General features: G+C 35.9%; 3 protein-coding genes and 1 pseudogene across 4 annotated transcripts; 2 read left to right on the top strand and 2 right to left on the bottom strand.

Annotated features, from left to right (window-relative positions):
• The first annotated feature begins 536 nt into the window (after window positions 1–536).
• On the top strand, window positions 537–2,471 carry LOC103931680 (abscisic stress-ripening protein 5). The gene is made up of 2 exons (XM_009341200.3): window positions 537–1,053; window positions 2,023–2,471. Exons 1-2 carry the CDS (start codon window positions 625–627, stop codon window positions 2,203–2,205), a joined length of 612 nt encoding a protein of 203 aa, XP_009339475.1. The 5' UTR covers window positions 537–624; the 3' UTR covers window positions 2,206–2,471.
• A 4,961-nt stretch (window positions 2,472–7,432) lies between these two features.
• LOC103931681 (keratin, type I cytoskeletal 9) lies at window positions 7,433–9,428 on the top strand. Its single transcript, XM_018643604.2, has 2 exons — window positions 7,433–8,389; window positions 9,115–9,428. Exon 1 carries the CDS (start codon window positions 7,645–7,647, stop codon window positions 8,347–8,349), a length of 705 nt encoding a protein of 234 aa, XP_018499120.2. The 5' UTR covers window positions 7,433–7,644; the 3' UTR covers window positions 8,350–8,389; window positions 9,115–9,428.
• A 1,859-nt stretch (window positions 9,429–11,287) lies between these two features.
• On the bottom strand, window positions 11,288–12,731 carry LOC125470185 (annotated as a pseudogene).
• Window positions 12,732–21,760: 9,029 nt separating this feature from the next.
• Window positions 21,761–24,964, bottom strand: LOC125470143 (protein ALP1-like). 2 transcript variants are annotated; one of them, XM_048568686.1, is made up of 4 exons: window positions 24,121–24,964; window positions 23,810–24,035; window positions 23,280–23,725; window positions 21,761–22,455 (listed from the first exon to the last, which is right to left on the bottom strand). In XM_048568686.1, the coding sequence occupies exons 1-4, from the start codon at window positions 24,628–24,630 to the stop codon at window positions 22,060–22,062; spliced, it is 1,578 nt and encodes a 525-aa protein (XP_048424643.1). In that variant the 5' UTR covers window positions 24,631–24,964; the 3' UTR covers window positions 21,761–22,059. The 2 variants fall into 2 exon arrangements, with proteins under 2 accessions (XP_048424643.1, XP_048424644.1); XM_048568687.1 differs by having other exon boundaries at window positions 23,302–23,725; window positions 24,121–24,963.
• Between the last annotated feature and the right edge of the window lie 787 nt (window positions 24,965–25,751).

The following is a 25,751-nucleotide window of genomic DNA, read 5'->3' as shown; positions in this document are numbered from 1 at the left end:
TTATGATCCTCATAAAGATCATTCAAAGATTGTGTAGCTGTTTTAAAAGGATAATACTCACTTTTTGATTTTAGTTCAATGAAATTTTAAACATGTTTTATTGTTTTAAAAAATAATAAACATATTAATTAATGTATTTTTTTACTTAAAAAAATAAGCAGCACTTGACAACATTTGATTGAGCTAAATCAAAAGTGAGTAACTACTCAGTTCTATGGTCTGATGATATTTCTTTTCATTTGAAAGTAAGAGGTCTTGGGTTCGAATCTCGTGGATGATAAATTTGATATCAAATTAGATTGGCCATTATGTGGCTTAGTCGAACTCTTCATTCCTTAGTGTAAAAATATTGATTTATTCAAAAAATAAAAGTAAAAAATAAAAATAAAAAGTGAGTATACAGGACACTCAATCTCAGCTGTATGATTAAATCAGACGGTAAGAAAAAATTATGCAAGCATACTCGGTTACATTAATTGAAGAAAAAATGGGTAAATATTGGGCACCAACATTATAAATACCCTCCACCATGCACCCAACTCCTCACACCATCACAACCCACGTTACAAATCCTCCTCCTCATCATAACCATTCTGTTTTCCGCATAATATCCAAAAACCTATCATGTCTGAAGAGAAGCACCACCGCGGTCTCTTCCACCACCACAAGGAGGAAGACAGACCCTCAGACTACCCTCAGTCTGGCTACTCTGATGAAGGACGTCCCGGCGGCCTTGGTGGTGGTTACGGCGACACCAATGATTATTCTGATGAAGGACGTACCGGTGGCCTAGGTGGTGGCTACGGCGACACCAATGCTTATTCTGGTGAAGGACGTCCCGGCGGCTATGGTGGCTATAACGAGACCACTGCTTACTCTGAGGAAAGAGTTGAAAGACCCGACGGTGGCCGGTACAGTGAGACCACTGCGGCATATGGCACCACCACCACCACTCATGAATCTGAAATTGATTACAAGAAGGAGGAGAAGCACCACAAGCATCTCGAGCACCTCGGCGAGGCCGGTGTGGCTGCTGCCGGCGCTTTTGCCTTGGTACGTACTGTATTTTAACCCACCTATATATATATATAGTTTTTTTTTTTTAAAGAATAATGCTAATAAGATCAAATTTTGAAAACCAAATGATGTGGTTGTTGATGATGAACTTATTACTCAAGCATTAATTAACAATTTAACATGCTTATTTTTTAATAGTGACACATTATTTGGTTTAGAAATTTAGTCTCTCTAACTTTATCATTCTCAAAATTATTCATGATTTTGATAGGGTAACGTGGGAGACCAAAATTTCTAAACCAAATTTGCAAACTAGTAGATAATTAGATTATTAATTAAGCGTCGATCAGTGTGTTTATTTCTTATTAACAACATATCATTTGGTTTATAAATTTAGTTAAAAAAATTTAATCTTTCTGTCATTATTCTTATCAATATTTGATCACTTTATTCTTTATCACTTTACCCATACTCTTGCAACCGAATCACCGTCCTCGTCCCTTGACCTTCATTTTTTTGTCTCACATTAACCGAATCCCCGTCCTCGTCCCTTAACCTTCATTTTTTTTGTCTCACATTACTGCAATCTATCAACTCTGTCCATTGCAACTTTAATTTTGAAGAAAGTTGAAGTTTTATCGTGAAATTAATTTGTAATACGGAGAGTTGAGCAATTATTGATGGACTAGGTAGGTAAGATACGGAATCAAAGTCCACCATTAACAATGGACGGAATTGAAGAACTATATAGGTATGTAAGATACGGATTCAAAGTCCTCATGTAAATGGTACAGTTGCAATCAGGAGAAGAAATGAGTTAACTGATACCTTCGTAATAGTTCATGTAGAGTTTTGATATTAATTAAGCCTTAACCACCTGATCTTATATATACGAGGACAAATCTAATCAAATATGTGTTAATTTCAAGGTTTTGTTTTACATTGATGTGAGATCGATGCTAGCAAGATATATAACCTATGTCAGTTTCTACATGATGTGTGTAGCATGAGAAGCAGAAGGAAAAGAAAGATCCAGAGCATGCCCACAGGCACAAGATTGAAGAGGAGATTGCTGCAGCAGCTGCAGTTGGTTCGGGTGGATTTGCCTTCCATGAACATCATGAGAAGAAAGAGACAAAGGAAGAAGAGGAAGAGGCTCATGGAAAGAAGAAGCACCACCTCTTCTAGATCTATGTGGATTGTGGAACATCATCTTTTGACTACATATGCAATGTTGTGTTTTTACTAGTTATCATCTGGAGTGATCAGTGAGTGTGTGATGCTTAATCTCAACAATATCGCTATACTTGTTGAGTGGTTGTATGTCCTTTTCAATTAATGGGTGCTATCTGGTTTTCTTTTAGCATGCCATCTATGTATGTATGTATGTATGTATGTATGTATGTCATTGTTATTGTTCATAATAATGCCGTTTACTCGGTGTTTAATTCCTAGTGGCCACATCTCATTTTGAATGATTTATTCATACCATTATTTTTTTATATGTAAAAACTCGGTATCCATATTTTATCAATTCAACTAGGAAAAATTCTTGCCGAGCTTACTAACGAAAAGATGAATATTCATCTTAATATAGTTTATAATTGGGTACGTTTTAATTCGGGGTTGGTACGTTTTCGTTTGACGTTGGTATGTTTTCATTTAATGTTGGTACGTTTTCATTTGGTGTGGGTGTACATTTAGATTTGAAAAGTTTAAATTTTTAGATTTAAATATAGTTGAAATTATTTAAAATATATAAAAAATATTTAAATGTAAATTATTTTGAATTAATCTGAAGTAGTTCAAGTCTAAGTATTTTAATCAAATATTTCAAAAACTTAATCAAAAACTCAAAAAGCATAAATGTTTAGTCTACAAAAGTCTAAAATAAGGTACTTAATTCTAATTTTCTCTTATAAACACATAGTGTATGGGAAAATTTTTTATTTTTGTTTTTGAAATAGAAGGAGAGAGGAAGAGAGTGATAGAGAATGCGGGGGTGGGAAGTTTTTTTTTTTTTTTTTTTTTTTTTTTTTTATTTTTTTTACGTAGAGATATGTTAAAATTACATGTTGGTGAGGTTTTGAAAAATAAAACAGCAAAATTTGTTAATGTAAAATTACATTTCTGGCCGATATTTTTTATTCATGTTCTGTTTTAATTAGAAGATTAAACTGGTAATTTCATATGATTTTGATTGACAATGAGTGTCTTATTAATTAGTAAAGATAATATAAATTTAGATTTTTTTTTAGGAAATTAATGTCTAACAATATTGATGTACCACATTTGTTTCGCACGATATTATACTTTTAATCCAAATTTTGAGAAAAAACATCTCGAACTCAGGCGTACACATGAGGCTTTCCTACCCATGTATATATTATCTTGTGATTTGACAAAGTCATCTGTATGTCATATCAACTTTACCTCATTATGTGGTGATGGTACACAACACTTACCACGTCGTGTGGCAACAATTAAATATGGGCATAAAGATAAATAGAATGGTATAAGTAAATTAAAGTCTTCACAATACGATTATATTTATCTCTATTTTTAGTGGAAAGTTTTAAGGATATTTTTTTTCTGGCCTCCATTCTCGATTCTCATCTGCGGTAAAAATCCGTATTTTTTAAATATTGAAAAGTTAATTTAGCCCAAATCCTTGCCTATTTTAGGGAAATTCCAAAAAACATTCATTTTAACCCCTTGATTACTTATATCAACTAGTATAACTTTCTTTTTTTGTGTGATACAAACAAATACTTTCATTTTTTTCATTCCCAACCTGCCCTAAATTTAAAAATGGATAGAAACATAATTTTTAGGCCAACCTTTACTTAATTTGTTGCTCCTTGCCTTGCCACTTTTATCCTAACTTCTTCTTCTTCTTCATTTTTTTTTTGGTCGATATGCTAAGTTCTTCTTCAACTTTTTATTCTTCTTTTTGTTCGTGTTATAATTCTATCTTATATTGAGAATAATATGTTGAAACCTGCTGATTTCTTGCTGGATTTTGTTTCCATATCTTATGGAAAAAGGTCAATCTCATTGAAGTCATCAAACTTCACCCACTGATTCCGAAACAGGATGATGGTGTCATCGATGCTCCATTTATTTAGCTCCGCATCGGAAGCTGTAGAGTCCATGACTGGATATTCGTATTTCGATCCATCTTACTCTGGCCCTGAAAAATCATAGTCCAACAATTTATATTGAAATTTGTCATGGTGATAACTACATGTAATAAATATTCCTTTTGCTTCTTCTACATGTCTTAAAATTTGCTAAATGCTTGTATGTCTTTGCCTTTCCTTTTGGTATATAATTGGTTTGGTATTTTTATTGAAGGGAGATAGTAATATTTTCATACGTATAATTGTTTCGTATCTCTTTTATAGGTAAATGGAGATGTTGACCAAATATTTTTCATAGATATAGAATTGTATTATATATTGTTTCACCAAAAAAAAAGTGCTTTAGATATCACTATCATAGGTAAGTAACTGTATATAATTAGAAATTTAAATCTATATTTATTATCAAACTCACACACACACACACACACACACACACACATATATATATGGCTATCTTGTTTTTTTATAAAAGTTAGCCTGCATGATTTCTAATCCATCAATGTTTCTTTGTAGTTGGAGGTGTCCTATTTCATGCATGCAATAGTAGGAGCTGTCGCTTGGGAAAATTAACAACTAGCATGATTTCTATCCTTCAATTCTTATCCAAAAGTAATGCTATTTTTACCATTTTATTATACTATATTTAGTATATACCGCACCTTATGTGGTAGCTCAGGTGTATAGTCTAGTGTATTTTTCTGTTTTCTTTATTAAATTTTAGTTTCTTTTTTTGAAAATCTAGCAATTTGAATACTTTCTCCTCCTCTGTTCCGTACCCTCCATCCCTCCGCACTTTTGGAGGACTTACAGATGATAAATCCGGTAAAAGTACAAGCCAAAAGCTTCGGAAATATCAAGGAATATAGCATGAAATAAAATTTCTTGAGGATTAAAAAAAGATTATGACTTCACAAAACAAAAAATCATGAAGGATTCGGGCTGTCATATAAAGCAGCAATCCGAAAGGAAATAAGGATAAGAAAATGTTGATTTTTTCATCACGTCTTCCTCCTTTTTAAAAATCCCCTAGAAATAGAAGAGAAGAGAAAATATTGGATCCCTTTTTTCAAATATATCTTTTTTTTTTCTGGTGAGAATGAAAACACTATGAAATCCTAAGTTTGGTAGAATAGAATCACGTCGGTCACCGGAGGAGGTGGTGGAGCACCATCATGTGGCTATCCAGCTGGCCATGTAGGAGAGGGTGGATCAACATTAGTCGTTGGAGAAGGGAGGTAACGGTGGAGAGAGGAGAGGATGGCGGTGACAAGTCTAGAGAACGTGTGGATCAACATTAGGGTTCCATTAATTTCATAAAAGTTTTTGAGTGATAATAGACCCACCCCATTGTCTTATTTCTACATCCATATTATAATTTCACCCATTATAAAAAATTAAAAATTAAAAATGTTATTTGGGAATGTTATTTGTCCACCCACCTTTATTCCTAAAATAACCTCTATTTTTTTTTTTTAAAGAGTAATATTACTATGTTTTTTGAAAAACTTCATGCTTCCTTAATTGCCACTAGTTAGCCTAGCCCCACTAGAACCTTCTCCCACCCCTATCAAAAACCAAAACCTTTGACACCTGCTTGGCGGCATCTCCTTTTGAAAGAGAGAGAAACCGAATGGGGAGGAAGTGAGAAAAACACAGGGGAAATTGCTCCAATACAGAAGCCGATTTATTCCAACTAGAATTAGGTATTTTTAAAATTTAAAGTCTTGGTTGTCGTCGTTGTTCGTCTATGAGGAAGAGGAAGAAATGGTGGAGGTGGTAGTACCAGAATTGAAAGGGAGAGTAGGGTGGTGTTTGTCGCTAGGGAGGATAATGGATGATTGGAGATTTAATAGTCGTCGGCCCATCGTGGATGATTTGGGAGAGTAATGGATTTATTTTTACTTATGTTAGTTTTAGTTTTTCTGTATTCTCTTTTAGTTTATTCAATTAAGGTTATAACGAATTTATAAATATGGATTTAAAAGTCTTTTGCTAAAAGGATAATTATGTGATTAACATTTTTATTAAAAGGTGGGTGGGAAAATAAGACAATGAGTTGGTTTTAGTAGCACTCTTTCATAATTTGTTTAAAAGAATTAAACTCAGATTTTCTTTATTGTTACGATTATCCACTTTAGATGGTAAGAATTAAAGAGACATCCAAATAGTTAGTTGTATTACTGTTACAAGTTTTGTTACCCCTGGCCATGTAACTAATTACTAGTTTAGTGAGTTAACTAGGTTGTGGATGCAAATTTCTTCCTCCTTGATCTTGGACAAGATTGCACCTACAAAACAATTAACACCTTTGGTCAAGGCTAAGAGCCTCAATGCGCCCATGATGAATATGATTGGGGGGGGGGGAGGCTTTGGCCAAAGAACCTCCGATGCCAAAGTTAGAATTTAGAGAGAGTTTTTGAGAATTTTAGAGAATTTTAGCAAAGAGAATTGGAAGTGAACTTTGAGGAGAATGATGGGGTTTAAATAGGAGAGTGGCCGACCTCCTTGGATGAGAGAGGACCAACCACTTAGCTCCCTTTGTGGGCTAGGTTCTTGATTTGTGTTAAATTGGGAGTTATGGAATAATTAACTAATTAATTAGTCAATTAATAGAATAATTGCCTAATTGATTAGCTAATAAAAGGGGAAAATGAGGTAGAATATTTAAGGCATGGCCGGCCCCCTTGGGAGAGAAGGTGGCCGGCCTAATGTGTGTTTTTTGGGCGTAATTGGTAGTTTAATTGGCTATTAATAGATTAATTATGTAATAAATCTATTAATTAGCCAATTAACATAATTTAAAAGGAATGTTTTGGGAGTTACCTTGTAGAAAGGGTTTGATGAGGATGGATGAAATAGACTTTGAATTGTTACATATTTTGGGCACTTTTGACTCGGTTGAAAGATGATTGCCCGTTGCTTGCATGTAGGAATCATGGTGTGCTTCAAGGGTATTCTAGTTATTTTTTATCCAAATACCCAAATTGTTAAAAACCCATGTTTAAGTAATAGCAAAACTATACAATGTTGTTAAATATGCTTTAATACATGTGGCGTGCCCTCTGGAGTCAATAAAATTTGAGTACCACATTGATATAGCCAAAATGATATCTAGAGTCGGCCAAACAAAAAAATATCTAGTTGAACTCCGAAGGTATGTCTCCCATACACATTTCTTAAACAAAAACAAATACAGGGGATGATGACCGACAACCAAGGCTTGGACTGGTAGCCATGCAAGTGGCAAAACCACAACAGTCCCACCTTAGGCGGATATTGTACGTATGAGCTTGTGATGGAGAAGAGCTTAAGCCTCCTGCCGACAGTTATTTTAGGACTCCCAACACTTAATATAAGAACCCTCCACCACCATCGATCATGCGCTCAGACAACATAACAAAACTCAGTATCTACCTCTCCTCCTCATAACTTCCCTTCATTTCGCATTTTCTTACATTTTCCCAAATACCCCTACCCCAATATGGCTGATCAGGAGCGGCACAGCCGTGGCCTCTTCTCCCGCCAAGGGGACGAAGAAGAGGACGATAAACCCTCATCCTACTCTCAGTCTCAGTCTGGTTACGGTGATCAACCCCGTTCTGGTGGTGCTTACGGCGACCCCACTACTGGTTACTCTTCCCAAGGACGTACCGGTGCCCGCAGCGGCAGCGGCTACGGTGACAGCACTGATTACTCTGGTGAAGGACGCCGTTCTGGCGGAGGCAAAACTGATGATTACTCGGAAGAGGGACACGGAGGCCGTGCCGCGTACAGCGAGACCACAGCTTACTCTAGCGAAGGACGTCTTACCGGCGGAGGTGGCTACGGCGGGACCGGCGACACCGATAGTTACTCGGAAGAAGGACACGGAGGCCGTGCTACCGGGACCACAGCTTACTCTAGCGAAGGACGTCGTACCAGCGGAGGTGGCTATGGCGGGACCGGCAACGCTGATGATAGTTACTCGGAAGAAGGACACGGAGGCCGGGCTACCGAGACCACTGCGTACTCTGGTGAAGGACGTCGTACTAGCGGCGGAGGTGGCTATGGCGGGGGAAGCACTGATGATTACTCGGAGGAAGGACACGGAGGGCGTCGCGGGTACAAAAAATCTGATGATGATGACTCGGAAGAAGGACACGGAGGGCGTGGCGGAGGAGGGTACAGCAAGAAAAGTGACTATTGAGGAACTTAGTGTAGCTGCTGCTACTGGCGCTTATGCCTTGGTACGTACTGCAAACCCCTAATTTTCATGATTGTAATCAATTAATTAGTACTTTTAAATTGTATAAGCTGGATATTTTGTTAAAATTAGTACGTATTTTAAAGATAAATTGATTATAAAAATACTCTTTATCTTGTATTATTGTATCTCTGTCAATGAAATGGCATGTTCATCAGTCTTAGAGGGAAGTTAAACCATGTCGTGGCGTGAGGGTCATCATATTTGTCAACGGAAAAATAAATTGGGAAAGATATTAAATTTTTTTATAGCTAACTAATCTTTTTGAAAATTAATAATTTGAATGGCGGAGTATGATTATTTCTCCTTATTCTATTACCCATCTCTTTTCATTCTCTCATCTCATTATTCTTTTTGTCTTATTCTCTGTATAAAAAATTCAAAACAAGGTGGTGTAATCGCAATCATTTAAATATGAGGGAATAGAAAGAGAGAGATTAAGAGCGGAAAGAATTTTACTCCATGAATGACTACATTATATACTTATAAGTCGGGAGACCACAATTCTCACCAAAATCTCTTTCTAATTAATCATATTTTCTATTGTCTAAAATCAATGTGTACTATTATTGTAGAATCGTAATTGTAATTTCTATACATCAAGTCAAAGATAATGTTTTATTTGATAATTGTTCATCTCTTAGATCTAGATATGTATGAGTAAAAAGTTTAAACATTTTATGCTCTCTTCTTTTGTGTCTGCTGCAGCATGAGAAGCACAAGGTAAAGAAATAAAGTCAAAAGAGAAAAGAAAGAGACTCGAGGAAAGAAACAGTTCATTACAATTTAAAGCAAAATAATGATCAATCTCGGCAGTACAAGGGAAATATGATCAATTAACTATTTCTTAGTTTTGCACTATGTTTAATTTAGTTATTTTGTATGGTCACAATCCAAAACGTGTTTATCTCTCGGATTAGATTGATGTTTGTTGAGTGCTTAATTAGATTGGTGTTATCTAATTTTTTTTAGCACTACATGTATATCATTGCGAATAAAAATATCGAATAGTTAGTATGGTATTATTTTGAACAGTATTTCTTTGAGATATTATTGCTTTTAAGAGAAACGAAAGCAATTTTTATTGATTTAGGAAGGATTAATATTTTGCCGCTTAATACTACAATTTAATGATATTTCTCTTCACTTGTATTGTGCGAATATTGAGCACGAGTAATTATACGCCATTTTTGAAGGATGATTGACACGATGAATCTAAATCGTGCAATCATCGTCTCCATTCTGTAAGTATTACAAAGTCAGAACGGATGACTGTCTTGGTAACTCTGCATGCGATCACAATGAGAATAATTGATCTGATATCTGATATGGGAATTGTGGATATGAAGCATTGGGTATGGAATGATCGACCCTCCTCGGTAATCCCATATCTTGATTTGCCGTATGACACACCAAATCACTGTGGGACTTTTTCATTCCAAGGACTATTAAAATTCGGAACGGATGAGTAAAAACCTAATATCCTATCCACAAAAATGTTGGACTAGGTTGCCCTTTTTTGAGAGACAAGACATCCCTCGTCCAGATAAATCCCGTCGACCACCCGAAGCACGTCGAACCACCCATGTTCCGGTGGTCTAGTCCAGTGAGCCTAGACCGGCCATGCTTACACACTATTCACGTTTCAGTCGTTCCAACCAGTTTGAGTGCCACACGTAAAGGCCCAAAAAAAATATTTCTATAATCCCGCATGAATGAATATGATTTCCATTCATTTTGTTTCGGGAATGCAAAAAAGACATGTACTGATCAATCTGCAGAACTGCAGAGAATAACCTTCGAGTTTATAGTTCTTGCTATTTCGTTTTTTTTTTTTTCCTTCGTTGTCCAATTAAGTTTGCACCAAATCTGAGTGAAATTTGGTGACACAGTTCTGTGGCCACAGAAGCAAGAAATACAAGCAGACCAAGAAAAATCACATGAATTCAACCAAACAAACACCAAGGCAAGAACCCTGCAGTGATTCCATACGGGAACCCAGCAAGCTAAGAACAGAGTTCAACCTCATAGAGAAATCAAAATCATTTGGCTCTTAAACCAGAAAACAAGAACAGTAACTAAAATTGAAAAACTATCTTCAACATTCACTCATCGATGAAACAGGCTTTTAATGAACATTGAAATCTGGCAAAGAAAATAATAATGAGCAAGACACGCAACGTTCTTCCCTCGGCGCTATAATCACCTCACCTGTTGGCTGTTGTTCCCCTCAATAAGAAACTTCATTGATCTTGTCGAGTAAGAGGAGGCCCTCTTCAAAAGAATCAACAAAGCGATACCGACCAACCCAACTCTTGGCAGAAACCCACATGCATATGCATTCCGCATTCATGCATTAAACCATGTTGTACCAGATATTGGGCCTCACTACTTTAGCCCCATGATGTATGTAAGAGGGGAAGGAAACCTTATCCTATAAAAGGCATCATTCACCCTCAATGGCAAACCCTAGCCCCTCTAGCAACAATAACGTAACTCTCATTTCACTATGAAATTAGATTGACAACAGTGTGGACGTAGCTCCAACTTGGGGTGAACCACAATTTATCATTGTGTTTTTGTGTGTATGTGTGATTTTACAGTCAGATTTTTTTGGTTCAAGATCAATCCGATTTTGTACATCAACAAACTACAATGACAAGACAATAATACTGTTTGTGTTTATGTACTTCAGCTCGAACCTAAATCATTTCAGTCATGAAATACACATACAGGTGGAGAATAACCGAAAGTCCTTCACACTTAATAAACAGACCATCTTCAACATGAGTTCTTTACCAGTACTAGGAAAAACTGAAAAAGCCAAACTTTCCAAACCAATATTATCGGATAAGTTATTTAACCAGCTACTTTATCTTAATAAACAACCATCTTCACAACATAGCAATAAGACCTTCAAATAGACTACATTAGCATCCCAATAAGATAGAAATTCAAATTTTGAAGCAAAAAAAACAACTAGGTCAAGCTCATTATTTCACCAAATACATCTTCCTAACCAAGTACAAATTATACCCAGTCAAGAATAAAGCGCACCGTGTTTCAGATACGACGCTGCTTTGGGAGTCTACAACCATTGTGAGGCTTTCGGGTTGTATCTTCGATGTATACAATTGGACTATGACCCGCTTGGGAACTAGTGAAGCCCTCTTTCCAGCTCATGATAGCTTGCCTTTTCTTCTTAAAATAAGTAAACCCCTTCACCTTCATCACAACTGATTTTAAGCCAAAATTTCTTGACATCCGTCCAACATGTTCTGCAGTTGCTTCAGCAGCACACTTGGCCAATTTAGGTCCTCCCTTCATGTCTGGTAAGGAACCAGCTGACGCCCCAAGTTTCTTGTTGCCCTTTGAGTCCGTCACAGTAACAAAGGTATTACTTTTCATCATCTTTACATGGACAATATCAGCATTTTGCTCTATATTATATCAAGGAAACTGAGAACCCCCGAAGTTGTTCCATCCATCCTCCTCTATAACGCCCCCACAAAGTTTATACACCTGGAATTCCTTGTACCATTCTCAGAAACATTGAAACCATTTTGAAAATTTTCTTGGCGGCCTGTAAATTCCACAATATATTTTCAATCATTAGATATCACTAATGAAAGATTGATTCCCTTCCCATCAAAGCTTCTCGACTCACCATTTATTTCATCAAACTAATTTCACAGGCAACCGTATTTAAAAGGCGATTCAAAACCCAAGTTTGAGGTAAAAAAAGAAAGTCTAAGATGTAATCAACTTCATAGCCAACAAAAACAGAAGCCCAATGGGCGAATCAAAAAGGATGCAGGAAGAAGAAGAACTTGCCTGGTGGCATCCTAGAGATGGAGAAAGACCTTGAAGTGATGAGCTCGCCCTGGCATGGGGTTCTAGCAAGGCAGCGAATCAGTGACGAAGACTGTCGAGATAGAGACGAATACATGGCATGTATGAATTCCTGAGAAAATTAAACAAACACAATGGTTAATCTGAATAGAAATTGAACAGCATTTCCAATTCCCTCAGCTACTGGAATGTCAGAGAAACAGAGTGAGACGGACCACCAGCTACAAGGAGAAAAGCGAAAAACCCCTAGATCGAAAAACTTTGAGAGAAGAAAATGGAAACCCAATCATTGAAACGAAAAGCAATGAAATTGAAAACCCAAATAGAAAACCAACAAACCCTAACAAAAAGCGCAGAATCAAAGCATGCTAATAATCTCATTATACCATCATCGATGTTCATATCCGTTACCTACCCACTAAGAACATATGAGAGATCGAGAGAGAGAGAGAGAGAGAGAGAGAGAGAGAGAGAGAGAGTTCCAATCTGGAACTGATTGGCCGGAATCTTTGCCTGGTTGCTTACATAGCATTGCCCTCGAGTGCTCGTCTTCAACTGTTGATAGGTCTCGAATTTCCTTAGCGCATACTTCAGGACAGTTGATATGATGTTGGCTCTTTACACTGAAACATCCAAGCATGGATGAATCGTTGAGAGGTGATGCTCTGGAAGACCATTTAAAGGAAAAAGGTTATGCATCACTTCTGCCATACAAAAGAAACAAGCAGAGAAAAATGTAGCACAATGAGCTAGAACAAATCACTGTAGCACGACACCCTTCCCTGCAGAACTGCATAATCCAGACAAAAGAGTCTAAGTTAAATCCAAGCCTGGCGTCGTTGTTCTAATTGAAGAGCTCAGGAAGCTTCAATAGCCTTTCGCTGGTATCGTCGCCAAAGAGCAAAGCCTCGTCATGCAACGTCGTCAAATCACCCCTACTTCTTCAAAAGAAAAAGTATCTCATATCATGTTTTCTCCCTGTCCTTTTCTTTGTCCTTGTTCTTACCTGTAGGACTATAAGAAAGAAAGCAATCAGTCAGCACTTGGAATCAAGCTTCCAGTCAGGAACCGACTGCCTGGAACCTTTTCCCTGATGGCGTACCTAACATCGCCCTCGAGTACTCATCCTCAACTGTTGATGCACTTCCAGAAAAGACACCACATCTGCCTGAAGAACAGATAAAGCGAGTGACAATGAAACATCAAGCTTGTGGATAATCAACAAACGCAACGACTGCACGTGCAGATTCATCCTTGACGAAGCCGAAGATCACTTGTCACATGGAGCTGCTCGTGGTCCTGTTCTGTTGAAGAACAAGCCTCGACGACTCTTGAAGAAATCACAAGTCTGATTCAAGATCAAGTGTCCACCGTCCTTGAACCAAATTTAGCTCCAGATAAAAGGAGTAAATTCAGACATTTGGTGCAAGTCTGGCAGAAGAAACCCCCATCCCAGTTTAAGAATAAGCATGTGGAAAGTCAACAATTGGAGGAAACCAAAAAATCCTCCAACGCAGTTTAAGATCAAAAATGTGGAAAGTCAACAAGCGCAACAAAATATGTGCCAATTTATCCACTACCAAAGCCAAAGATCATCTACCACGTGAAGCTCTTTGTGGTCCAATTTTATTCAAGATCAAACATCGACGGCCTTTAAAGAAATTTCAAACAAAATTCAAGAACAAGCCTCAACGACATTTGAAGAAAACTTTCAGCCTAATTCAAGATCAAACCTCAGTGGTCCTTGAAGAAATTTCCATTCCATTTCAAGGTCAAGCCTTGAAGGCCTTTAGATCGACATCTACATTAAGGGACTTCAAAGCGCATCTCCTACACGTAACAAGCACATGTATACGACACACCTTGAAGTGGGGGCATTTGTCGAAATTTCAGTGAAATAAATGTTGATCAATGCATTAAAATTACAACCTTCATTCATTTCACTTACATCATACACTTACTTCACCTACAACCTCCACTCATTTCACCTACATCATCCACTTACTTCACCAAAAAAAAAGGATGGTGGTGGTTCATTCTCAAAGTCTATAAATAGACTTCTCCATCAAGGGATCAAAGTAGGAATTGACGTATACATTTCTCTACTCCCAAATTGGAAAAGAATTCCCAAACCCTTGAAGCTATGAAACTCTAAAGCTTTCAAGCATCCAACTGCCCAAATTCCCAAGAATCCCGAAGGATCAAGAAAGCTCTCTTCGTTCTTCGTCAAATCCTTGAAGAAACCCACACAATTATTCATCAAGATCAAACCCTGAAGGCCCTTGAAGGTTCATTCATCATTCATCAAGATCTAGCCCCAAGGGCCCTTAAAGATCTGTTCATCCTCGTTCATTAAGATCAAGCCCAGCGACCCTTGAAGAAATCCACACAACTATTTATCAAGATCAAGCCCCAAATACCCTTGAAGATCCATTCATCCTTGTTCATCCTAAGATCAAGCCCCAACGGCCCTTTGGATCAACAGCCCATCCACAAATCTACACCTTACGAAGATAAAATCAGAGGATCAAATTGTAAAAGAGATTGTAACCCCAAAATTAATACAAAATATTATTTTGTACACGTGTTCTTGTCTCATTCATCGCAGGAATATTCGTGTTTACAATGAGGTTGGTCTCTGGGTTTGGTTCTGAGAAAAGGGAAGAAGAAGGACGAGCGGCGCTTCTCAGGCTCGACTGAGAGAGGAGAGTTGCAGATTTGATAAAAAAAAAAAGGAAATAACATGTAAAAATTAATTAGAAAGATATTTGAAGCTACTGTCAAATTTGATAGCAAGGGAGAGAGCTGTTATTTCATGTCATGTCACAACAGATTTGGCTTCTCGGTTGGAAAACATCGTTGTTGTCTTTTCTTACCATTATTGATAATTTGAACATTTTGACATATCCTTTGGAGATGCTCTAATGATACAAAATTTTATATTACGTATAATCATAATTTATTATTTAAACTTGAACATCAAATTAAGTGTGCTTATTCTCTACAAATTTGGGAAATTGATTTTTCCACCAAGTTGCATGGCAGACAAATAATTCAGCCCACCATTACAGAACAAACCAAATCTGAAATTTCTCTTAATTATTCTTCACAACATTTATTTAAATCTCAAATGCATGAATCATTGATTTTATTCTTCAAATAAGAATAAAATCAATTTTAAAAAGAAAGAAAGAAAGAGAAAACAAGTGTAATGCCTAATCACCTCCACAACCCCCGCAACCTCCGCCAGTACAACCGCCACAAGCACCACCGTCATTGCCACCACAAGCACTACCTCCACCGTCCCCATCAACATCATTAGTTACGGCAGCCGCGACAGCAGCAGTTGCAAAAGCAGCACCAGCTCCTACCAAGATCACCATCCCACCATCTTTTGTTCCATTTCTAGTAATATTATTTCTTTGATGATTTGTACCTGCACCTCTTTCAACATCGCAGTAAGCTCGTTGAGCTGCCGGAGGAGGCATTACACTCTGCATCATGGTGGATCGTCCGGTTTCCTTCTTGTTGCCTCCGATGCAATGACCCCACAGATATATAACCGCGACAACGGCAATGACGGAGCCACAGGCCATGAGTGTAATACTTATAGCATCTGCCTTCATGATGATTTCTTACATATCGAACAAGGACGAGCATACATAGCACTCTTTATATCTCATGATTTCAGCGTTTTTGTGCTGAAGTTTTACAAGTTGTCATTCTTTAATTAGGTCACTTTTTTTTTTTTTTTTTCCTTTATTTGTTCCAAGAAGGAGATGTTAAGACTAGAGTCAAATATCGACAATGCATGGTGAGATTAAATGTTCTACTATAGACTAAGACAAGTTCTAAAGAGGCTAAGTGCTAGTCGGGCAGCGAGTAGAGACCTAACGCCTAGGCGTCTAGTCAGGATCTAGGCAGTGCCAACAGTTTTTTTTTAATTAAATTTATTATATAACTTATAAATAAATGTCTATGTATACTTATAAAATATACATAATTGTATTGTGATATATAAATTGTAAAAATAGGATGACATATAAATTATAATATACTAAAACATATTGAAAACATTGGGAACACACATATAATTAGTGTTCATCAAAGTATTAAACAAGTCTCTTACAAATTTAATGCATAAATTTGATGTGACTTTATTCTTAAGATAAATAATAATTGGACATCCAAGACCTCACATTAATTTGTACACTTGATTGAATTTGGAGATGTAATTAAGCTCAAAGTTTTATACGATAATAATGTTACTTGTACAATTTTTTACTGATAACATGGTTAATAGCCTTTTTGATAGAGATGAACTCCACTTACATATGGAAAATTCACTTGTATTAGAGAATTGGACGTCGATGTGGTCCATCCAAAGGCTCATCTAGACCAAGAGGAGAGTGAGTGGGGTCGAAATGGGCTTGGATGGATGCTTTTGTGTGTTGAAACTTGAACGTAGGTCGAAGGGTGTCACCGGCTTGTACATAGAGAGCGTGGTCTAAAGAAATGAAATCTGAATTACGTATACCATGTTTGAATTAATACATAAACAGAAAATAGCACTTAGCACTATGATAGGGATTTTTACCATCTGCAAAAATAGGATAAAAATATTTAAAATACTTGCAAGAGTACAAGATAATTTTAGTATAGTCGGCTCTAGCAATGTCGTTCTCCATAGGGATTGAATGAATACTTTAGGTTAAAACCAAATCTTAATTAATTATTTAAAAACAAAGTTTGATAAAAAAAAGTGATTTAATGACCTAAAATATTAAAAACGAATTTAATTAAAAACAATTAAATAAATTGAGAAAGTAAAGAAAACAAAAGAAAATAAATTTGAGCACTAGGGTTCCGCTGTCACCTTAACAATCCTATGTATTTCTTCTAATTACTTATGAATTACCCATGCATATTTTGAAGGTTAGGTTTTCCTAATATATATCCTACTTGGAACCTCCAACATATAACGTTTATCTAACATGCACGTCCAGATTGTATGTGAACATGCAAGACTCATTAAGTTTTGTGAAATCCTTTTGAAAAACCATATAACCCTTAAGACGTGTCGTCCATCCTAAGAAGTTGCACATATTAACCACAAGAAGCCTTAATCAATTCCAAGGACAGTCTTTCGCCAACATTGCATCAAATTACTTTTCTAAATACCCTAATGGTGGTCAATCATCAAGACAATTAGATAATTTCAAACACGGTGATTAACAATTCAAAACATGCATGCATAATATCATAAATAAATTGAAAAGAAATTACACATTCTTACTAAGACTCGTGGCCTCGCCCTAGCAAATGAACTAGTTACGAACAATCATAAAACAAAATATTATTAAAAACATGGATAGAAAACACCTTAAAAATAAACTTGAATCGTCAAAAACTCTCCAAGTCTAGCAAAGCATTGATGTATTCTCCTTTTTTCTCTAATGGCTAAATAGCCTTATTTTAAGGCTACAAAATAAAATCCTACCTAGAAAAGTTTTCTTAAAACTAGGAAACATAATAGAATAAAATAACTAGGAAATAAAAGGTTTCCTATTTAAACTGAAATTCGGACTTCTCAGAAAATCTATCTTTTGACCAACCAAATCAACTCCAATTTGGTCCCAAAATGTCTCTTTTAAAAGCTTGAGACGTCCCTAACAAATCTTCATTATGAATTTTCCTCAAAATATGCCATTTTGACCTCCAAAATACTCAAAACATCTAGAAACGTCAATCTGGGAAAGCTGCGCGCTGGACCTTTATTTCATCGCCATGGTCAAATGGCTTGGTAGAAAAATCTGAAATTTTGATACAATCATCTTAAAGACTCACGAACATCCTCCAATTGGAATCACTCCAAAATTCATCCATTGCATCACTTTTTTCTCCAAAGGAAGTCGGATGTCCGACATTGAAAATACATAACAAAGTATCAAAATTTTACCAAAATAACCAATAAATTAATACTAAGATAAAGGTAAAATATATAGTATAATATTGACTCATCACACTAACCAGTTAGTATGTAAAGACGGCGTTTAAGCACGATTGATTTCATGATTTGAACCATTTATTGTTTAAGTCTTCATTAAAAGATCATTTTTACTACAACAAAAACAGCTAAATTTGAAATTGTGTAGCCCATTTAAATATTGCTAGAACATTTCAATTGTTTCCGACAATGCGAATATCCATATTTTTTTTTTTTTTTGTCACGGTTGGATTACTAAGGCATTATATTTTGGGAACTTTAACGAAAAACTTTCGGTACTGTTTATTTTAACCAAAAACTATATTTTTACACTAAAAAGTCAATCCTAGTACTATTCATTTTACCCTTTATTTTGTCATTTTCGTTAAAACTCAAAGTTTTCAAGCTTTTTTCATTAGTTTTCCTATATATTTTAGGAAGGATGGTGAAGTCTTGTTGCTTACAAGACTGTATCCTTACATGTTAGGTAATAGTGATGAATTGCTTTCCTTATACCTTGGGAGCAATGAGTTGGAAGACATTTGCATATCAATATTACTCTTTCACAAACGGTAAGACAAATGCACTAGATTCATTTAAACTACAAGAAGAGAATTTGAACATAAGTCCAGAGGTACTACTATGAATCGAAAAACAAATTATATAAAAAATAAATTAAGTAATTGTGGTTATTCGGAAAACTCGAATTGCTCCTCTATTAATATGAAAACCTTGATGCAACTACTCCTTTTAAGTTGTACACACTCAAGAGGGAGTGCTATGAATAAAGTTATTTAAAGAATGTGATTGTGTAAACTTAAAGTAAAATCCTTTTATATTTAGAGTATCTTAACCTATCATGATTGTATTACTTGGGGGTCAAGTAAAACCCTACCTATGATTAGTACAAAATTAGGGGTGGTGCTTCATATGCCAATTTATGCACTAAACGATAGTAGCTCATTCTACACCGTATAAATTTTTACTACAACTCTTAATCAATTCAACTTAAATAAGTACAAATTTAATTAGTACCACATTATTTAATGAACAAATTTAATACACCTAACATTATTATAAAATTAGTTATAAATAAAAGTACAAGACTAATAAGAAAACATGTCTCACAAACAGATGACCTCTTTTCTCTCTACAGACGTCCCCCTCTCTCTCTCAAATATTTTAGGATGCTTTAGATTTTGGCCCTTACAATTCATGATTCCTAGATAAAAACTCATCTACATATAAACGTCCAATAAAAGTCCAAAATTAAAATCTGTAGCCACATCAGAACACTATTGACCTACTAATACAATTTATTTACACCCATGCCACTTTCCCAAATCCCTAAATTTATTCCAAATTAAAAGTTGTAGAAAAAGTGAAATAAAATATATAAATTGTTGTATTGCATTAATTGTATCCATATCATACCAAAAATTTACCTTTCTGTGATATATATATTTTGCGTTAATTGGGAAGTAAATTAATTTGTTCCAATTATTAAAAAAAAAATACTAAATCCGTATTATATATTTGGAATCAAATAACACTTCTCTAACTTGTAGGTAAATTATTTTTCATGTATTGTTACATATATTAGGCACATTTTATTGTTGTATAAATATAGGTATGACATAATATTTTTCAATATAATACATCAAATTATATTTCTTCTTGTTATGGGTAAATTATTCTCCATGTATTAGTGGAAAAAAGATATTATATTACACACGGGGTATAATTTTTTGTAGGTAAATTATTGGAAATTAATTTATAGGTAGGTAAATTAATTTGTTCCAATTATATTTAAAAAAAATAATATATATATATATATACATACATACTATGTGACATCCTACATCGCCCAGGGGAGTGATCCTTAAATGTATATTCTCATCCCTACCTAGCGCAAGGCCTTTTGGGAACTCACTGGCTTCAGAGTTCATGGGAACTCCGAAGTTAAGCGAGTAGCGCGCGAGAGCACTCCCAAGATGGGTGACCCATCGGGAAGTTCTCGTGTGAGTTTCCAGAAACATAACCATGAGGGCGTGGTCGGGGCCCAAAGCGGACAATATCGTGCTACAGTGGTGGAGCGGGCCCGGGAAGTGATCCACCCCGGGCCGTGATGTGACAATTGGTATCAGAGCCTAACCCTGGTCATGGTGTGCCGACGAGGACGTCGGGCCCCTAAGGGGGGTGGATTATGACATCCCACATCACCCAGGGGAGTGATCCTTAAATGTATATTCTCATCCCTACCTAGCACGAGGCCTTTTGAGAGCTCACTGGCTTCGGGTTCCGCAGGAACTCCGAAGTTAAGCGAGAAGGGGGTTAGAGCAATCCCATGATGGGTGACCCACTGGGAAGTTGCTCGTGAGTTCCCCAAAAACAAAACCGTGAGGGAATGGTAAGCCCAAAGTGAACAATATCGTGCTACGGTGGTAGAGCGAGCCCGGGAAGTGATCTGCCCCGGACCGGGATGTGACATACTACACCTAGATTATATATATATATATTGAGAAAACCTAGATTGTATATTTTGAATCAAATAACATTTTTGTATACATGGTAGGTAAAGTATTTTTCATCTATTATTACATATATTAGCCTATTAGGGACGTTTTTTGGTAAAAATATATAAAGTAATAGGTATATGGTTGTTTGTAGGTAAAAGGTAAAATCAAAAGCATGATCCAATTCCTAAGTTTATGCAATATTGTGTTGTTAGTATACAATATTTTGCATACTTGGAAATGAACATTTTAAATAGTAGGTAGGTAAATTAATATGGTCTAGTTATATAAATACACACACACACACACACACACACACATATATAAATATATGTATGTATGTATGTATACACATTTTGAATCAAATAACATTTTTGTACATGGTAGTTAAATTACTTTTTTTTTTATGTATTATTAGATATATTAGGGTTTTTTTTTTTTTTTGTAAAAATATATATATGAACTCATAATGCCAGATACATAGAATTAAGCCAACAATTCTCATATTTGATATTAACATGCAATGAATTTTTTAACATTAATGTCTTATTTTTCTTTTTGCAAAATCATTAACTCTTTCCTTACAATCTGCATAGAATTAATTGTGCACATCAAATATGCAATAGGCGTATTTTAGGCATCTAAAAAAATGTAAAATGTATAAAGTAATATGTAATTAATGAATTCACTTAGGCCTCGTTTGGCAGCTCGAACTGTACTGATTATTTCTATCGGATAAGATAAATAGTCACCGGATAGTACTGACTAAATTAGTCGGGCGTTTAGTGCAGTATCGGATTAATGACCGTATTATTTATACTGTGTTTAGTACTGAACTGGATAGGACAAAAGAAAAAAAAATTTAACAAATCTTTCTTTGTTTGTTGAACTTTTCTCATATTTATACCTATTGAAAACCACATAAATTTTCAAATAACAAAGAAAAATAGTAAATTTCATACATCAAATTCAAAATATTTTCCAATAACATAAAAGAAGGTTCACAAAAAACAACTACAATCGTTACGATATATAATCCAACCACATATCCAAGTTCATAAAATATACAAATGCAAGGTGGTTTCAATAAGAAACAGTTTGTCCAGATAGCCAAAATATATGCATGCTACTTTTAACAAAATATATGCATGCTACAACTTTTAACAAAATATATTGTTGTTGGTTTGAAATGTCAATTGGGGTTACTTTGTCCAAGTAACATGAGTACAAAGGCTTTTTTCATTGCACCATCCAAAGACGAGAATGTCCTCTCATTCTGTGGCTTTTCGAAAAGGATATTTAGTGTCTTGATTTGATCCTCAATAGACAAATCCATCTTTGACAATTCTGAAACAATCTCAGGTTTTGGATCCACTCCTTTCCCAAAAGCAACTTGTAAAACTTCACCCAACTTATCAACTGATTCAGAAAGCATTTCTTTAAATGCCACAACAAGATCATTATCATTAGTAGCTCTCTTCCTTTTCCGGGTACTTGAACTACTAGACCGTCGAGCAACAGAGGGAGAACTAGTCTCCACCTCATGTTCATCTTCATTAATGGCTCAGGCTCATTCATCATCTCAGTAGGAGTTGCAGCTCCTACTCCGGTTGCTTGGTCTTTCCCAAAAATAACATTCAATCTATCATACAATGGAAACGATTTTCCTAGCCAGCCTTCTGTTTCTTTGTTAACCTACAATGCGAAAACAAATCACACTATCCATAAAATACAAACAATCTTATTTTGTTCCCTTCAACCTGTCTTGATATAATCAAGCATCCATTAATTTAATTAAGCTGTTATAATGAATAGGGCTAAAGGATATGGTTTGGTACTATTAAATTGTATGTAAGGGAACATGTTAAGTAATCAAATATGTAAAGTTAAATTCTAGTATTATGTTAGAGAATTACCTTTACATAGGATTGCCATACTTCAGTGCTATCAACCTCAATACACTTTCGTACATCATTCCATGCAAAACCAGTTTTATTAACCATGTCATAAACTATTGCATAATCTTTTTTCCACCTCCTCATTTTGGACTCAATATGTGGAACTGCCTTTATATTGGCATTAGGACATTTCAAATTAATAGCTGTTTCAAACCGAGCCATTGTTCCAGGTTTGAAACAACCGTTACCACATCGCAAATTCTTAACAACTGCCTCCTCAAGTATGGAAAGCAATGCATCTTCTTCATGTTGTTTCCAAACCCTTCTACTTCCTTTTGGTTGACTATTTTGTTCACTTTCCATTCCTACAATTACATACACAACATGTGGAACACCCTTTATATTGGCATAAGGACATATAATCAATAATGCATATAATTAATAGTAAGTGACAAAAACCATAAGCAAATCATCACACTTTTTAAATAAATACATAACCAGGTTGCACTTTGTTTGAATAAAGTATCATAACCGAATACATAAGAAATCACTATTTGTTCAAATAACAAACCATAACCAAATCACAACATGCATATGTAAAAAAATTTAATCAAATCACACTTGTGCATGCCACTCATTGTACATATTCATAGCCAAAGTGTTTCTCCATGCAGTCCATTCTTGTGTAGGTTGAACACTGTCAATCATATCTTCATCATCATCACTACTTTCAGATTCATCCAAGTTTAGGATTTCATTTTCTATTGGATCAGCTGACATATGCCTTCTAATAAGATTATGTAATAGGCAGCAAGCTGTCATAATCCTAAATTGTGTTTTAATTGGGAAAAATGATGGACCTCTTAAGATGCTCCAACGCATCTTAAGTAGTCCAAAACATCTCTCAATGACATTTCTAGCTTGAGCATGTTTCATATTGAAATACTCCTCATGATTAATCAGGAGTCTTCTATTTCTCCACTCCGAGAGATGGTAACGCACTCCCTTATACGGTGCAAGGTATCCTGGACCATTTGTGTACCCACCATCCACAAGGTAGTAACATCCTAACACACAAAAAAATGTATATTACTATATATAAGAAAAAAGAGGATTCAAATTACTAATATAAACAAATAATTTATTGTTACCCGTGGGAACTTTTAATCCCGATGGTCTACTTATCGCATCTCGGAGTACTCTAGAATCAGATGCCGACCCTTCCCAACCTGGGTACACAAATATAAAATTCATGTCCACATTACAGACTCCCAACATATTGGTCGCAATCTCTCCCTTCTTTGATTGGTATCTTGGTTTATCTCGCTCAGGGACATGAACGTTAATGTAAGTCCCATCCAATGCCCCCAAGCAATTCTAAAAAAAATCATTAACATTAGTATGCTCAATATATTTAATTACATTAATTTTAGAAGTAATTTTTATAAAATATGAAGAATACCTCAAACCAACTCCATTTAGGATCTAGGTAGGCATTAGGAATGGGTTCTGGCACTTTCAAAAGTGTACCTTGTAGCCTTAACACTCCATGTAGAATGGAATTGAAATACCTACTTATGGTCTCCTCCGATCGACAAAACCTACTCTCAATTGTACGATTCTTGACATGATGTGCAAGTATATGCAAAAACATGCAAACTTGTTCTTCCATTGTCACTACACCATCCAATTTTACTCTACCATGGTCACGAAGCATTTGACATAAATAGTGGAACATTCTTCTATCCATTCTAATTTGGTTCACACACTGAACATCATCATATCCTAATATGCTATCTAAATAGGCTGACCCTACCATTCTCCTAACAAATGTGCGATTTCTAAGTGCAAGTTGCCGATTCCGCCTTCTAGCTGAATTATGATTCTTGATGAACCACATCATCAACCAAGTCACAATATTCAAGTACCACACGTTAACAATGAAGCATGCCACAATCTTTCTTTGATCCATGTCTAGTGATAATATAAAATAACATTATTAGATAGTGGCAAAAAATTAAGTAACTGGAGCATGAATGCATAATAACACTAAAAACGGAAGGAAGCATGTTAATAAGTTCTACCAAAAAATGTCATAGGCATATAAAAAATGTCATAGGCAGATAAGAAAATGTCATAGGCAGATAATAAGTCCTACCAAAAAATGTCATAGGCAGATAATCCAAAAAATGTCGAAATTTTTCACACACACACACAGAGGAATAAGGATTTCGTGCCCCATGGTATAATATCTGTGTCCAATATGCGCACATTGCAAGCACAGACACACACACACACACGGTATAATATCTGTGTCCACACACACACACACAATCTGCGCACATTGCAAGCGCGCGCGCACACACACACACACACAATCTGCGCACATTGCAAGCACAGGCACACACACACACACACACGGTATAATATCTGTGTCCACACACACACACACACGGTATAATATATGTGTCCACACACACACACATACACACACACACACACAATTTGTGCACATTGCAAGCGCGCGCGCACACACACACAAGCTGTGCACATTGCAAGCGCGCGCGCGCACACAGCCCTTGGTTTTCTCTTGCATTGCAAGGGCGCACGCGCACACACACACACACGCTGCCCTTGGTTTTCTCTTGCATTGCAAGCACGCACACACACAAGCTGCGCACATTGCAAGCACGCATGCACACACACACACGCCTTACCCTTGGTTTTCTCTTGCATTGCAAGCACGCACACACACACAGAGTTAAAATTGTAAGTTCAACACCAACAACAAACCCTAAATTCGACCCCAATAGAAAACCCTAAAATTCAAAAATTCTAATTAAAACACAAAATTACATAATCAATTGCATAATTAGAGAGAAAATGATAACTAGATTCAATCAATTGAAAGAAAATTGCAAGAAAAATAGGAGGAGAGGGAAGAATAGAGGGAGGGGCGGAATCCTAGAAGAAGAAATCTGAAAAGACGAACTGTGATTCAAACGAAGAAGAAGAAGAAGTTGAGAAGACGAACCTGGGATGAGAGGAAGAGAGAGCGCCTGGAGAGGAAGAAAGAGCGCCTGGAGAGCACCT

Source organism: the organism of the source record quoted next, unplaced genomic scaffold, assembly GCF_019419815.1.
Source record: "Pyrus x bretschneideri cultivar Hongxiangsu unplaced genomic scaffold, Pyrus_bretschneideri_v1 Contig49, whole genome shotgun sequence".
In the NCBI taxonomy this organism is placed as follows: Eukaryota; Viridiplantae; Streptophyta; class Magnoliopsida; order Rosales; family Rosaceae; genus Pyrus; species Pyrus x bretschneideri.
This window is presented reverse-complemented; position numbering and strand designations above follow the sequence as displayed.